Genomic DNA, 16,636 nt, shown 5'->3' with positions numbered 1-16,636 from the left:
AACACGCTAAACCATGCTGCTTAACCACAAAACGGTTAACGGGATGCATTGACCTTAATAAACCATGGTCAAGCGTTCCCTTAACCCTTTTGTGGTTACGCAGCATGGTTTAGCGTGTCGTCTGAACCAGGCCATTGTCTTTCTACAGTGAAGTCATTTTTCAAAAATTCAGGGGGAAAAAACCCAATAAAAGCGAATGAATTGTTTATTATGGTCATAGATCAATGCCAAGACAAACGTTAATAACAATGGCTATGGGAGCGGTATATAAGTGTAATAAATAAATAAATAAATAAATAAATAAATAAAAAACCCTAATTAAAAAGGTGCCCCCTTCCTAAATGCAATTTCCTTCCTTAACTCTGCCTTCCCTTCCTCTCCCACAAATACCTGCCCCCATCTTTTCTCCCAGTCCTAATTTCTCATCAGGCACCTTCGAAGCCACCTCGCTTTAGGGCAATTGAATTTCCTGGCGAGGCCTGAGGACCTTGCCCGCCCTTCCCATCACGAGCATGCGCTCAAAACGCCTTCGTGCCTTTGGTCCGTTCCCTTACCTATGATGGCGGGCAGAGCTTTCGTCATTCCCCACCCCCCCCCCCCCCGCTTACGGACATGCGCCTGCGATGGAGACCGGCGTCCACTGTGGAGCATGCGCGTTGACGCCTCCGGCTTCTTTCCTTTAGCTAAGATGACGTCATTTCCTCCCGGTTGTTTTTTTCTTTTCCTTTCCTTTCCTCTGCACGCTCCTTATTGCCCTCAGTCGAGATGGCGGCGCCAAACCCTTTCGCTCGCGTTTATCGGCAGCACGCATGCGCCGTTTGGTGCGGTGAGGCCCTTCCTTGCCCGTAGCCGTGATGGCTGCGGCCTGAGGGGAGGAAAAAAAAATAACCCGCTGAGGAGAAGCGGCGGTTGGGGCGTTGCGCGGCCTGCGTCTCTCTTCGCCCTCCTCCCTCCTCATGCCTTGCCGGGATGCTCCGCTCGAGCGGCTTCTTCCGCGGCGTCGAGTGCCCCTTCGGGCCGGCCTGCGGGAGGCCCTATTGCCACTTCCGACTCCCGTCCGGGGCCCAACTTCTCGCCGAGCCCCCGCCGCCTCGGCGCCTCTCTGCCCGGCCCGGCCCCAGCAGAAGCCCCGCCGTGGCAGCAGGTAATTGCGCCGACGTAGAGGCGGCCCCCTGCCTCCCCGCCTCCCCCACCCTTTCCTGAGCCACTCTGCACATGCTCAAGGGCGCCTCCAGCTGGGGTGGGTGGACACGAAGGCGCTTCGGAGGGGTCTCCCCTCCGTTTCTCCCCACCTTTTCCAAGGACACTCTCTGCACATGCTCAGAGGCCTCTTCTGACTTCCTCCCGTCCTTGTATTGGGGAGTCGTGGCCCTCTCTTGCCTTCCCAACTGTGCAAAAAGTGGAGAGTGCCTTTTATTTATCCATTTATTTATTACATTTATATATATACCCCCCCACAGCCAAAGCTCTATTTATATATATCTATCTATTTATATATATATATATATATATATATATATTTATTTTATTACGTTTCTATACCGCCCCACAGCCGTAGCTCTATTTATATCTATCTATCTATTTATTTTATTACATTTCTATACCGCCCCACAGCCGTAGCTCTATTTATATCTATCTATCTATTTATTTATTTTATTATATTTCTATACCGCCCCACAGCCGTAGCTCTATCTATCTATCTATTTATTTATTTTATTACATTTCTATACCGCCCCACAGCCATAGCTCTATTTATATCTATCTATCTATTTATTTATTTTATTACATTTTATACCGCCCCACAGCCATAGCTCTATTTATATCTATCTATCTATTTATTTATTTTATTACATTTCTATACCGCCCCACAGCCATAGCTCTATTTATATCTATCTATCTATTTATTTATTTTATTACATTTCTATACCGCCCCACAGCCGAAGCTCTATTTATATCTATTTATTTATTTATTTATTTTATTACATTTCTATACCGCCCCACAGCTGAAGCTCTCTGGGCAGTTCATAAAAATCTATCTATCTATTTATTTATTTATTTATTTTATTACATTTCTATACCGCCCCACAGCTGAAGCTCTCTGGGCGGTTTACAACAATTAAAAATAGTAAACATTAAAAGTATACAAAATTTAAAAACCATAAAAACCATAAAAAAAAATAAAAAGTGTCTTTTATTTATCCATTTATTTATTACATTTATATATATACCGCCCCACAGCCGAAGCTCTATTTATATATAATATATATTTTATTACATTTCTATACCACCCCACAGCCGAAGCTCTCTGGGCGGTTTACAACAATTAAAAATAGTAAACATTAAAAGTATACAAAATTTAAAAACCATCAAAAACAGTGTAAAAACAACAGTATCCATTTAAAAACAACAGTTCTGGGGTCCATTAGAAACAAACTTAACGTTGTTAAATGCTGTTAAATATATATAAATATCTATTTATATACTTTTTTATATATATATATATGTACCGCCCCACAGCCAAAGCTCTCTGGGTGGTTTACAAAAGTTTTAAACAGTTGAATGTTAAAAAAAAGAGAGATATTATTATTTATTTATATAACACCAACAATGTACTTGGTGCTGTACAAGATATACAAATACAACCGCGACACTCTGCCTAAAGGCTTACAATCTAAAATTGCATTAAAACATATGCAGGGTGGGGGGGAAGGGGTTCACGAAACAGAAATAAGAGAATAATCATAGTAATAAGAACAGTAAATCAAGCTAAAATACCAAAAGCAAGCGCGTTTTAAAATGTTTAATATACAAACATTTAAAAGCTTAAAAACAGCAATGTCATTTAAAAGCTTTGCACATGCTCAGGGACACTTCTGAATTGGAAGGGCGAAGGAAGGCAATCAAGAGGGTTCTCTTCCTCACCTGAATGAAAGGCGTTCTGCACATGCTTGGATGTTCTTCTGATTTTTTCCCATCTTTGCGTTGGGTGAGAAGGAGGGAGCTCCCTTTTCCTTGGAGAAGGCTCTGCCTCAGCTACTGGGCAGTACAGAAATGCAATAAATACAGAAGAGAAAGGATGTACTCTGCATATGCTTAGAGCTTCTCCAAGGAAAGAAATTAAGGTGGGGAGTCCTTCTCCCCACTTCCACCTGTGAAAGGTGGTTGTTGCAGATCACAAGCTGAATATGAGCCAACGGTGTGATGTGGCTGCAGAAAAAGCAAATGCTATTTTGGGTTGCATTAATAGTATAGCTTCCAAATCGCGCGAGGTACTGGTTCCCCTCTATTCGGCCTCATCTAGAGTATTGGGTCCAGTTTTGGTCACCACACTTCAAGAAGCACGCAGACGAGCTGGAGTGTGTTCAGAGGAGGGCAACCAGGATGATCAGGGGTCTGGAAACAAAGCACTATGAGGAGAGACTGAAAGAACTGGGCATGTTTAGCCTGGAGAAGAGAAGACGGAGGGGAGACATGAGGGCACTCTTCAGATACTTAAAAGGTTGTCACACAGAGGAGTGCCAGGATCTCTTCTCGATCCTCCCAGAGTGCAGGACATGGAATCATGGGCTCAAATTATAAGAAGCTGGACTTGAGGAAGTTTCTTAACTGACCTCAGAATAGTTGTTTTAAATGGATATTGTCTGTTTTTATTTGTATTCTATGTTTCTTATGGTTTTAAATTTTGTATATTTCTTTTTAATGTGCACTGCTTTTAACTTTTGTAAACTGCCCAGAGAGCTTCGGCTGTGGGGTGATATATAAATAATAATAACAACAACAACAACATATTTCTTCCATTGTAAGACGCCATCGATTGTAAGATGCACACTAATTTCAGTACCACCAACAGGAAAAAAAAACCTAAGACACACCTGCGATTCTAAGACGCACTCCATTTTTAGAGATGTTTATATGGGGAAAAAAGTGTGTCTTAGAATCGAAGAAATAGGGTAATAATAATCATATAAACCATGGTAATCATAGAATAGCAGAGTTGGAAGGGGCCTACAAGGCCATCGAGTCCAACCCCCTGCTCAATGCAGGAATCCACCCTAAAGCATTCCTGACAGATGGTTGTCCAGCTTCCTCTTGAAGGACTCTAGTGTGGGAGAGCCCACAACCTTCCTAGGTAACCGGTTCCATTGTCGTACTGCTCTAACCCTCAGGAAGTTTTTCCTGATGTCCAGCTGGAATCTGGCTTCCTTTAACTTGAGCCCGTTATTCCGTGTCCTGCACTCTGGGAGGATGGAGAAGAGATCCTGGCCCTCCTCTGTGGGACAACCTTTTAAGTCTTTGAAGAGTGCTCTCATGTCTCCCCTCCATCTTCTCTTCTCCAGGGTAAACATGCCCCGTTCTTTCAGTCTCTCTTCCTAGGGCTTTGTTTCCAGACCCCTGATCATCCTGGTTGCCCTCTTCTGAACATGGTACCATGTAGCTACCATGGTTAGGAATGGTTCACACGTATGAAGTCATGGTTCACGTGACATGTTAAGCCGTAATGTTTAGATCAAAATGCTTAACCCCCATGGCTTAGTGTGTCATCTGAACAGGGTCAATGGCTACTAGTCCTGAATGGCTATATGATACGTCCAGTATCCAAGGCAGTGTGATACTAACATGGGAAACATGGGCAGGAGGGTGCTGTTGCACTGATATCCTGCTTGTGCGTTTCCCATGGGTCACAGTGGGTCACTGTGTGGACAGAATGCTGGACTAGATGAACGCTTGCTCTGATCCACCAAGGCTCTTACGTTCTTTTCCCAGCACACCAAAAGATCATGTATTTAGTTCAGTGATTTTTATACCACCCTTTATCAGACATTCTCAGGGCGATTTACAGAACGTAAATCTGAAAACAAAACACGGAAAGCCTAATAATAAAAGCAATCATATGAGCTGTTCAGGCATTGCTTGGTACGCAGTCTCCTAGTGGCACGGATGCATGATTTGAGGCTGGCTCACTGGAAGGCAGTAGGATCTTCACATAATACACAACTTAACTTTCGCAACTGTCTACAACAAGATGATGTAATGGCTACGGTTTAAATGTCTTTAAGGCTGCAGAGCCCAATTCTGTATTTGCTTCACACTGGAAGTGTACGTTGCAATGTAAAAATCTCAACAGAGGTACTTTTTAAAAGACAATTTACAGACCAATATCTGAATTTTAGGTGGGGGGAAAGGCCTTTGTTCTGCAAACCAAAATAGCCTCAGAAAATTAACAGGTAAAGTTTGTGACTTGTATTTATCTACCCTGGGTCTTTGGAGGTGTGTATGTGTGTTTGTTGGTGGTGATGGTAGAACAGTTAAACATTCAAGAACCAGCCTACTTGTGACGTACTCGTGTGCCTCTTTAAGAGTTTGTGAAAGTGGAACCCTGCCTGGTTTCCTGCCTGCTATCTTCTAGCCCTGAGTTATCTTTGCTGCTCAGGAGTAGGCAGTCATGGCTGGGTATTTTGACATCCTTGGATGTTGGGGTGGCTGAAGGCTGCAAAGGAGATAAAAAAAGAAACTTTTGGATTCAAGGCATGAACAAGTACCTCAGTTGCTTGTTAACGCAGGAGAACCCAGGTAAAAAAACCCTTCCTCTCATCCCCTTTTTAAAATTTGCTGTGTGTGTGTGTGAGAGAGAGAGAGAGAGAGATGTTTTTGTCAAGAAAAAAAAAAGGTTGTGGTACACCGCTTGTTTAGGGTGAGCAATGATCCCCTCCAGGCGAATAGCTTCCTGAGCCCACGAAGGATGGAGAATTTTGTTTATATGTTGTGTGCCTTTTCCACTTATTTCCTAAGCATGCCTTGATATTCTGTGTTTAAAGTCCGCCTCACCCTTACTTATAAAAAGTCTTTGCAAACAGATCCTGCAACTTGAGTCAGGTTTTTAACCTGCATACACAGATAATTAGCATTTGACAGTGAACCCGATTTTAATATATAAAGCATTTAATTTAATACAATTATACAGTGGGGATATAGTAAGGAGACATCTGTCTAAGAAAGGGATCTGGTGTCTTTAATGCGTCCCTCAAAATGAATGCCTAGGGGGTCGCACAAAGTCTAGCACTCCCACAGTTTTATTTGTTTATTTATTTGTTTATTTATTTTTGCTTTACTTACTACATTTCCATACTGCCCAATAGCTGGAATTCTTTTTTCCCCTTTGACTTTTTCCTGGTGGTATGATTTATTTATTTTTTACAGTCCTCAGCGTTGAACCTTTCCTAATTTTAACTCGGGGGTTGACATAAAGTAGTGATTGTAGCATTAAATTATTTCCCGGAGTTCACTTTAATCGGTGCTTAACTCACTTCAATTGGTCCTTGATGGGACCTTTAAAATTAAAACTCTTGGCTGGGATAGGGGGCTTGAAAAAGCACAGAAAAAGTTACCTCTTTATTGTAGGAGAATTCGCAGGGAATGATGGAATGCAGGGACAGGACGAAAGGGCATTTTTTTTAAAAAAAAGTACTCCTTTGGGGTTGATGATAATGCCCAAAGCATAGGGAAGGTTTAAAATTTATATTTCTAAAACATTAGTATCACTAGATACTCCTAGAAAGTTAATAACTACAGTTAATATGTCCTCTAAAAATAAAATGATGAAAAATCAGCACTCTTGTTCATCAGTAGAGATGAATGTTTGCTCTCCTCCACTTTGGAGGCCCTCCTTTATTTATTTATTTATTATTGCATTTATATCCTGCCTTTTTTCCTCTTAAGGAACCCAAGGCGGCGTACATAATCCTCCTCTCTCATTTTATCCTCAAAACAACAACCCTGTGAGGTAGGTTGGGCTGAGAGTCTGTGACTGGCCCAAAGTCACCCAGTGGGTTTCTGCGGCCAAGTGGGGACTAGAACCCGGATCTCCTGACTCCCAGTCCAACACTTTAGCCACTACACCACGCTGGCTCTCCTTTGGGTCCTCCCCACTGCTGGAGCGCCCACGAGGGAGCCCTTTCATCAGTCGCATCCATAATTTGAGATGGCCTTCCCAAAGAGGCCCATCATGGCATGGTTTTAGACGGGTGATGTCGTCTGCTATGGCTTCTCCCCAACCTGCTCCCCGCCTCCACACTCACAGTTAAGTGGAGTATTAGGAACATAGAACTCCATGGCTTTACGGTGTGTATTTGTATTGTGTGTTTAACATCTGCTCTAGGTTCCTTGGAATACCCCGGTGGAAAGGTGAATTAGAAAATCAATAAATCATAACAGAATGGTTGTTTTATGTGTTTTCTATCTCACAGAGGCTAGTTGCTGCTGCCATTCTTCACTTCTTTCATTAGAAAACAGCCTTTAATTTTTTCTAAATAGGTTACTAAAATAACAGGGGGGGGGGAGAGGAATTGGCAAACGTTCAAGTATTCTGTGCTTGTGAAAGTCTTTCCCTACTATATATAGGCAGTAGGTTAAGCTTTGAACTGCAGGTGTTCAAGAACGTTCAAGTCCTTGCCTCATTTTTAAATGCAAATGTGAAGGAATGAAACTCCAAGGACTTTCTAAAGCGACGTTTGAATTGAGTTCTCAGTAACTTCTTTGTGAGCTCCTACAGCATGAGTCAATCTAAAAACATGGGAGACGTCCCTACGCACACATGGACACCCGTTTCAAAGGTTTGGCATCTGGGGGTGCATTTAAGATGTGGAGTTTGAGAGATCTGTTCCGCCTTGTAGGTTGACTCAGAAATTTGGGCATGGGGGAGGAGAGGACGCACTATTTTGGGGTGGAAAGTAATTTATTGCACAGTGCGCTTTGCGTGAGCAAGTTCTTCACTGAAGATCTGGCCGGTCTTATCTCTGGCCTTCAAAGGGAGAAAAAGTGACAGACTGAAGAAGATGATAAAAAGGAAAGAACCTCTTTCATATGTAACAGACCTTTCCTTAGAAGTTGTTGCTACTGTTTTCCAAGGGGGTTGGAGTGAGATGGAACTTGGGTGGGGTGTGCCTTGCCACTCCACTCTCAAAAGTGCAAGTATTAACGTGTGCTTGCCTAGTGAAGTTTGGAGAATAAACTCTGTCGAGCAACAGTCCAACCAAGTTGTCAGTGTGGTAGAGGTGTAGCTGTAAGGTTTGTTGCTCAGCTCTGCCCCATACTTATAAAGTAATCTTTGCTTCTTTACTTCGCATGATGGCAAACAAACGGGCCTGAGTGGATAGTGGGGATTATTATATAGCAGGGTGCAGAATTGGATTGGGCTAGGGACTAATTGCCCCACTGAGCTCTCTGAAGGCCAGATTGGGGTAAAGGCTGATTGCCCCATCAGGCCCTCTGTGGAGAAAGAGTCTTGCACCGTGCTGGAAGCAGCAGCCTGGCTTTATGGTGTCCCATGGGGTTGGTGTGCAAATTCACTGAGCTGGTGCCAATCCAGTCCCTCACCGTTAACATCCCTGCTTTTAATTCCGATCTTTGATCAAAGCTATCAGTAGGGTTTCCTCCAGGGTGTGGTGCTTGGAGTCCCCCCTCCCCGGCAAATCCAAGGTGGCTCCTTGGCCTAGACGCAGTACTTCTACAGGCTAGATTAGACCTGTGGGCTGAAGGTTCCACGTGCCTGGCATATATATATTTTGTAAACCGCCCAGAGAGCTTCGGCTATGGGGCGGTATAAATGTAATAAATAAATATCGGTTGCAGACTGGAACTGCTCCCTAAAACTGGCTGCCAATTAGTTTCCGGGCGAAGTATAAAGTGTTGGTTATTACCTTTAAAGCCCTATATGGTTTGGGTCCAGGCTACCTGCGGGATCGCCTTCTCCCGTACAATCCGCCCCGCACACTCAGGTCCTCTGGGAAGAATTTCCTTCAGCCAGCCAAAACTAGGCTGACGGGTATACCCAGAGGACCTTCTCTTCTGCTGTTCCTGGCCTGCCGGAAGAGACTCGTCAGCTTAAAATTCTTTTAGCATTCAAGAAAGCTATCAAGACTGATCTCTTCCGGCAGGCCTATCCAGGGGAATTTTAGGATGCTTTTAAGATATTTTTAACAGTGTATGCTATGTTTTTAATCAGTATTTTATGATTGCTGTTGTTCCCCGCCTCGATCCAATCAGAGAGGTGGGTAAGAAATATATTATTATTATTATTATTATTATTATTATTATTATTATTAAACTGAGGAAAGCAGTTATGGAGGCTCCACGGCTAGCAGCCACACATGGACCTTGTCCACAACTTAAAAAAAGAAGACTTTCAAAGACTTATGAATAATACAATATTGTTAACAGCATGTAACGTAATAAAGATCAGCAATATAAACAAATAAAAACCATGTTCCCATATTAGTTTGTGTTCCATGTTTATTAAGGTAGTGTGTCCAGCTTGGTTCTTATTAACCTCTGTTTCCCACTGTTTTCTTAAGGCTTTCCAGAATGACTTTGGGGCGGTTGGGGGTTTATGGTCCGCCGTTCCTTTATGAAAATGATAAATGGAAACCAGGTATCCATGAATTTGGCCAAATTTCACAGTTCCTTGTACCACTCTGCAGTGATGAGTTTAATCTTTCTGACATTGCAATTTTCCATATTTTGGCAAACCAGCCCTGTATCAAATGTTCAGAACTTGCTTTCCAGCGCTGCACAATTTCCAAATGGGCAGCCATGAACGAAAACACGATTATCTCACTATGTGATATTACCCTCTGCATAGGAGTGTTATGAGTGGATCAGGGACAATAATGCATGCTTCTATGTTCAATATAATCCCCCAAATCACAGCACAGACTGTTTGAACTTGGGGGCGACCCCAGTGTCATGGCTAACCCTACTGCCCCTGTTTTGGGAGAAGATGTTTCGGGTCAATCAGACTCAGATCAGTCAGACTCAGAATCAGTTCGGACCTAGAAGACGCAGCGCCAGACACCAGCCAGCCTGGACCAGTGGGGGCGGAAGCTCTCACGGGCGATTCCCCAGCTGGGAGTCAGCCCTCTCCAGAGCTCATCTCCTCAAGGCCAAATCCTACACACTCGGTGGGAAGTGAGCCTTCTTCCGGAGGAGAGCGCCCCGACAAGCTAGCTGATGCTAGGGTCCGCCGGAAGCTCAAACGCACGGGGCGGAAGGAAGGTGTGAGAAAGTTGGTCCGACTAGGATTGCGCCAGAACGTGCCTCCGCACCAGGCTCTCTGAAGTTACGGGCATTTGGGGAAAGGCTTCCTGTTCTCCTTGGTCAGACAATTGTCTCGCTTAGTTTACGTAGTGTTGCCTAGGGGGAAGTTTCTAAGAGATTAGACTCTCTTCAGGTGGAAGAGATGTTTGTTGCTTAATAAAAGAGTTGTGGACTACCTAGCAGGCCTCGTCATTTGCCTCCCGTCGATAGCAGGAGTTTTCAGAGAAACACGACAGCCAGCATAATAGGGAACAGTGTTCCTACATCTCCACAACCTCTCCGAGACTGAGGATAGGGAGGTGACCGTATAGTGCTCATTGACCAGAGTATATAATTCCATCTGTAGTTTCTTTTATTTTGCCTGAGATAGTCCTGACATTCTTTCCCAACTGCCTTCATCAATTTGGCAGCTCAGGTCACTCTCCCAGGCTGTTCTGAGCCCTTGAACATCCCCAGTTGTTTAATCTAAAAGCAGGGTGGATCAAAAAATCAGATTTTTTTCATTTAAATTGGATTTTTTTAAAAATAAAATGCCTTTTGAGGAAAAATCTTATCTAAAGATAGTTTTCTATTTAAGATACATTATAGTCCAAAGGTTATTCATCATGAAATAAGGATTAGTTTTTATTTATGTAGCATGAGGCTGCAACTTTTAAAGATGCAGGAGCCCTGTCCTCCTTTTCATATGTTCACCTTATCTTAAGTGCTAAATTTCAAAAAATTCATGCAATATTTAAATTTTGGGGTAAATGAACCCCGTTAATCCATTCACAGTGTCATGCTCTTCCAGAGGTTTCTATAAGATTATGGGGCATTTTTTCTGTCTAGAAGATATAAATCACAGCTGCTTGGTTTTACAATTCTCAAAACTGTGAATTTGTGTGTTCACAATCTCATTGTTCCTTTGCAAATCTGTGTACACAGAATCAACCCCATACCTCTGAAGTAGGGTGACCATATGAAAAGGAGGACAGGGCTCCTGTATCTTTAACAGTTGTGTTGAAAAGGGAATTTCAGCAGGTGTCCTTTGTATATATGGGGAACCTGGTGAAATTTCCTCATCATCACAACAGTTAAAGCTGCAGGAGCCCTGCCCTGTTTTAAGTCTGGTCACTCTAGTATTGCTCCTGCAGCTTGAACTGTGGTGATGAAGAGGGAATTTCACCAGGTTCCCCATATATACAAAGGACACCTGTTGAAACTCCCTTTTTTATGCAACTGTTAAAGATACAGGAGCCCTGTCCTCCTTTTCATAGGGTCACCCTATCTTAAGTGCTAAATTTCAAAAAAATCAATGAATAGGATGCACTTTTTGGGGGGGGGGGGAAGTCACATGATTAATTATACTGTTGTTCTTCTGTTTTTCATGGTTTTAAATTTTGTATACTTTTTAATGTTTACTGGTTTAAACTTTTGTAAACCGCCCAGAGAGCTTCAGCTACGGGGTGGTATATAAATGTAATAAATCAATCAGTCGAGTCTTTCTGAGTAGTGATTTAAATCGTGATTTAAATCAAATTGATTTAAATCAAATCCACCCTGTCTAAAAGTAAGTTGCAAATGCTGGACATGGTCCCTGATAAATCCTTTGGTGCCTGTTGGTGCAGGGGTTCTATTCGGCTGGCAAATAGTCTGATTTGAAGACTTTGCAGCCTTCCTACGTGTAGGCCAGCTGACAAGTCTTGCCCCTGAGGTTGGCTGCCCCTTGTCAGTCAGGTTTTGTACTCTATATAATCCTCTGGCTTCCCACACCTCATATTGTTTATATATTGCCTTCCTGACAAAAGTGGGAATGATTTGAAAATGAGAACTGGGGGGTGGGGAGAGAGATAACGCCGGTCACGTTGCCCAGTGTGAAAAGTTGTTAAAGTAAAAGGGGTTTTTCTGCAGCTGCTGAACTGGATCCCTTGAAAGGGACCTGCCCGGACCCTAAGGTCATCCTCAGGGGTCCTTCTCCGCGAGCCCCTGCCAAAGGAACTGAGGCAGGTGGCTACCAGGAGCAGGGCCTTCTCTGCTGTGGCACCCCGGCTGTGGAATGAGCTCCCTAAGGAGGTTCGCTTGGCACCTACATTATATGCTTTTAGACCCCAGGTGAAGACCTTTTTATTCTCCCAGCATTTTAACAGCCTAGAAATAAATTTTAACTTGGTGTTTTAAATTTGTAATTTTGCATTGCTGCTGTTTTTCTCTGGTGGAGCTTTTATATTGTATTTTATAGTATGGTTTTATACTGTTGTTTTATATACTTTGAATGTTTTTAATTTTTGTGAACCGCCCAGAGAACCCCGGCTATTGGGCGGTATAGAAATGTAATAAATAAATAAATAAAGGGAGGATTGAGGGATCTACTTGAGCATTTTCCACCTGCCCCCACGGAGCGCGTTGATGAGGTTAAGCAACTGAGAGCATCTGAGCAGTGTGATCATAAAGTTTAAAATTGGGAAACCTCCTCCGCAGGTTTGCCTAACTCCTTGTTTAAACCCCCCAAAGGCTGTCACCCTCCCCACACCTTGCGACATGGAGTTCCATGCACCCGTTCTGGACGGTGCGAGGAAGGCGTTCTCTTGTGTATGTCCTAAATCTATGGATTGGCTCTTGAGTTTCAATGTTACGTGAGAGGGAGAAAAACGTCTCCCCACACTGGGCGTCATTTTAGAAATCTTGGGTCACCCGCCCTTTTTTCCTAACTTGGAAAACCCCAAATGCTTGGGCCAGAAGGCAAAGCTGCTTCCATGTCCCTCCTCCACCTTTGCCTTTTAAGCGTGGCCTCCCGATCCTTGCCTGGCTGCTGTTGCCAAATTTCCTTCCCCTTTCTTCCAGTAACTCTGTCTCTTTTTCTGAGTGACAATTACATGGTTCAATTGGGGGGTGGGGGTGGGGGTCACTTACAGCTGGGATGATTATTTTCAGCTCTGATAGCTCTGTGGAGAAGAGGACAGCTTTCCAAAGCCCTCCAGTCTAATAACACTCGCTGAGATTTATTTATTTATTTATCATACTTATACCCCGCTCCTCAGCCAAAAAAGGCTCTCAGAGCGGCTTACACTTAGGAAAAAAGACAGTCCCTGCCCTCAGGCTTACAATCTAATAAAGACATGACACACAAGGAAAAGGAGTCAAGGAGGGAGGGAGGGAGGAGAGAGAAAGAAAGAGAGAGAGAGAGTCCAGCAGGAGCAGGCCCTGATGTTACTTCTGCCTGCTCCTGTCCCCTCGGTCCTTCTTCTTCCCCACAGGGCCAAGATGGCAGTTTGCCCTGTGGGGGGGGGGGGGGGAAGAGTCCAGCAGGAGCAGGCCCCGATGTTACTTCTGCCTGCTCCTGTCCCCTCGGTCCTTCTTCTTCCCCACAGGGCCAAGATGGCAGTTTGCCCTGTGGGGGGGGGGGAAAGAGTCCAGCAGGAGCAGGCCCCGATGTTACTTCTGCCTGCTCCTGTCCCCTCGGTCCTTCGTCTTCCCCACAGGGCCAAGATGGCAGTTTGCCCTTTGGGGGGGGGGGAAGAGTCCAGCAGGAGCAGGCCCCGATGTTACTTCTGCCTGCTCCTGTCCCCTCGGTCCTTCTTCTTCCCCACAGGGCCAAGATGGCAGTTTGCCCTGTGGGGGGGGGGAAGAGTCCAGCAGGAGCAGGCCCCGATGTTACTTCTGCCTGCTCCTGTCCCCTCGGTCCTTCTTCTTCCCCACAGGGCCAAGATGGCAGTTTGCCCTGTGGGGGGGGGGGGAAAGAGTCCAGCAGGAGCAGGCCCCGATGTTACTTCTGCCTGCTCCTGTCCCCTCGGTCCTTCGTCTTCCCCACAGGGCCAAGATGGCAGTTTGCCCTTTGGGGGGGGGGGGAAGAGTCCAGCAGGAGCAGGCCCCGATGTTACTTCTGCCTGCTCCTGTCCCCTCGGTCCTTCTTCTTCCCCACAGGGCCAAGATGGCAGTTTGCCCTGTGGGGGGGGGGGGAAGAGTCCAGCAGGAGCAGGCCCCGATGTTACTTCTGCCTGCTCCTGTCCCCTCGGTCCTTCTTCTTCCCCACAGGGCCAAGATGGCAGTTTGCCCTGTGGGGGGGGGGGGGGAAAGAGTCCAGCAGGAGCAGGCCCCGATGTTACTTCTGCCTGCTCCTGTCCCCTCGGTCCTTCGTCTTCCCCACAGGGCCAAGATGGCAGTTTGCCCTTTGGGGGGGGGGGAAGAGTCCAGCAGGAGCAGGCCCCGATGTTACTTCTGCCTGCTCCTGTCCCCTCGGTCCTTCTTCTTCCCCACAGGGCCAAGATGGCAGTTTGCCCTGTGGGGGGGGGGAAGAGTCCAGCAGGAGCAGGCCCCGATGTTATGTCTGCCTGCTCCTGTCCCTGTCCCCTCGGTCCTTCTTCTTCCCCACAGGGCCAAGATGGCAGTTTGCCCTGTGGGGGGGGAAGAGTCCAGCAGGAGCAGGCCCCGATGTTACTTCTGCCTGCTCCTGTCCCCTCGGTAATCTCGGTAAGAGATTCCCCTTCTTTTCACGGCCTGGTAACTGAAGGGCTTCATTACTGCTGGAATCCCTGGGAATAAAAAATACCTTCACCTGGCAGTAGAAGAACAACGTAGCTGTCGCCATGCGTGAGCCCCTTTAGAGAACATTTTCCATCTTATCTCTCCTCCTGATCCATCTTGGTGGATTGCTGTTCGTTGGGATTTGATGGGGGATTTTTAAGAGCAAGGTCAATACTAACTAACGTTTCCTTTCCTTTCTTCCTCCCAAGGGTGCGGCTATGACCCTTACAACCCAGAACTTCCCAAGCCCACGGCGCAAAGCAGCGATGGTGCCTTGGGGGACATTACCAAGTCGGCTGCCAGCATTCTGGAGATTGAGCTGGTTGACAAGGCTATTGAGGTTGCGAAGAACGAATATGAGCTTGAGCAGAAAAAGTATGAGGAGCTTTTGGAGACCGCCAAGGCCCCTCCGCTTGCTTCCAAGGCTGCTGAGTTAGCAGGATCCAACTCATTTCTTTCCTTGGAATATACCCCAGGTAGCTACAGTGTTAGTGGTAACGCTGACTACAACCCTACTCCTCTTCCGGTGGCGGCTTCTAGCAAGTCCAGCAAATACACGTTGGATTCTTTCAACCATGTGAAGTCCAAGGGCAGCTCGCTGGAGTATGTTCCCACGATGGTCACCCAGCCAAAGAAGTACAGCTGCCCCGTCCCCAATAGCAAATACATCATTGACAACTCCAAGCCTTCGACGGATTTGGAGTACGACCCTCTGTCGAATTACTCCGCCAGGCTTTTGAGCAAAGCCAAGGAACAGAAGGGGGCCAAGCGGAAAAGAGCCGTCGATCTTAGCGAGGTATATTCTCCGTCGCTCAAGAAACATTGCAATGCAACTAGCAAGGATGAGCCGGTCGCCAGGTTCTCTGACTCAGAAGAGGAATGCCAAGTGGCTTCTACCATCCCTTCGAAATCTAAAGGTGGTTTGGAAAGCAAATTACCCGGTCGGTTGGTGGCCAAAGAAAAGGGAACCCGACAAATGGATTCTGGTTCTCGGCAGATGAAAGAAACTGCTGTGCAGTATGACATGGGAGACATCGAAAGCCCTCAGGGAGCCGTGGTTAAAGACTTGCTGGAGAAGGATGCCAAGTTAGCCAGACTACTTTCTAGGGAGGACGCGAAAGAGGCAGAGAAAAACAAAGGGGCGTCGAGAGACAAGCTGAAAAAGAAAAATGCCGACAGCCACAAGACGGAACGCAAGAGAGACCGAAGCAAAATTGCAGACAAGGAGAAGGTGGATGCAAAGGGGCAGCGCAAGAACGGGGAGAGGAGTAAGGACAAACCGGGCAAGTCCCGGGTCGATGGGCACCCGAAGAAGCTCGAGAAGCCGAAATCTGTGACCGGAGCTGGAAGTAAGGAGGAGAGCTCTGGCAAGAACAAAAACGTTGGCAAAGGATCTGGCGCTGAAAAAGGAGGAGCCGGCAGGAAGGATGGCAAACTGAGGCCTGTGGACTTGAAAAAGAAGACCGAGGCTTCTAGGGCTGAAGCTAGAGACAGAAGAGGCAAGCCACCGGCCCCGGAGAGGCCCAAGGCTGACGCCCCGGCGGCGGGGAGCTCTAAGGCCAAGTGCAAAGCTAAGCAGCGGGCCCTGAGCCACGTTGACCTCTTTGGTGATGAGAGTGGGGACGAAGGGCAGGCAGGGAAACCGCTGCCTGCTGCGTTCCCTGACGTCAGTTCGGACTCGGACGGCGGTTTCCCGTTGCCCCAGGACAATGGATGGATGAGCATTAAGCGGCCTAAACTGCCCAAGGCTCCTTCCTCAGCTTCCTCTTCCTCTTCCAATGAGGTTGATTATTCCGTTCTGGAGAAGGATTTGGACTTTGAATCTGACCCAATGGAGGAGTGCCTACGGATCTTTAATGAATCTACCGACGTTAAAATGGAAGACAAAGGCAGGCTGGGAAAACAGGTAAAGATTAGGTCTGGACAAGCTGGAGTAGTCACTAGCAGCTTGGCCTTGTGTGTGTGTTTACTCAGAAGTAGCTCCTTCTGAATTCAGTGGGGCTTTCTCCCGGTAAGGTTGGATAGGTCTATACCCTTAGTGGTG

General features: G+C 46.0%; 1 protein-coding gene across 3 annotated transcripts in view; it reads left to right on the top strand.

Annotated features, from left to right (window-relative positions):
• The first annotated feature begins 870 nt into the window (after positions 1–870).
• REXO1 (RNA exonuclease 1 homolog) overlaps positions 871–16,636 on the top strand; it is a 50,230-nt gene continuing 34,464 nt past the window's right edge. For 2 of the 3 annotated variants that reach the window (XM_063147171.1, XM_063147173.1), the window contains exons 1-2: positions 871–1,144; positions 14,802–16,498. In XM_063147171.1, the coding sequence (XP_063003241.1) occupies positions 970–1,144; positions 14,802–16,498 (1,872 nt within the window). In that variant the 5' untranslated portion in view covers positions 871–969. Of the gene's footprint in view, positions 1,145–5,401; positions 5,572–14,801; positions 16,499–16,636 lie in introns of those variants that run through there. The other variant, XM_063147172.1, reaches the window with a different exon arrangement.

This window comes from Elgaria multicarinata, chromosome 23 (genome assembly GCF_023053635.1).
Source record: "Elgaria multicarinata webbii isolate HBS135686 ecotype San Diego chromosome 23, rElgMul1.1.pri, whole genome shotgun sequence".
Taxonomy (NCBI): domain Eukaryota; kingdom Metazoa; phylum Chordata; class Lepidosauria; order Squamata; family Anguidae; genus Elgaria; species Elgaria multicarinata.
The sequence above is the reverse complement of the archived record's forward strand: the minus strand, read 5'-3'. Positions and strand labels throughout refer to the sequence as shown.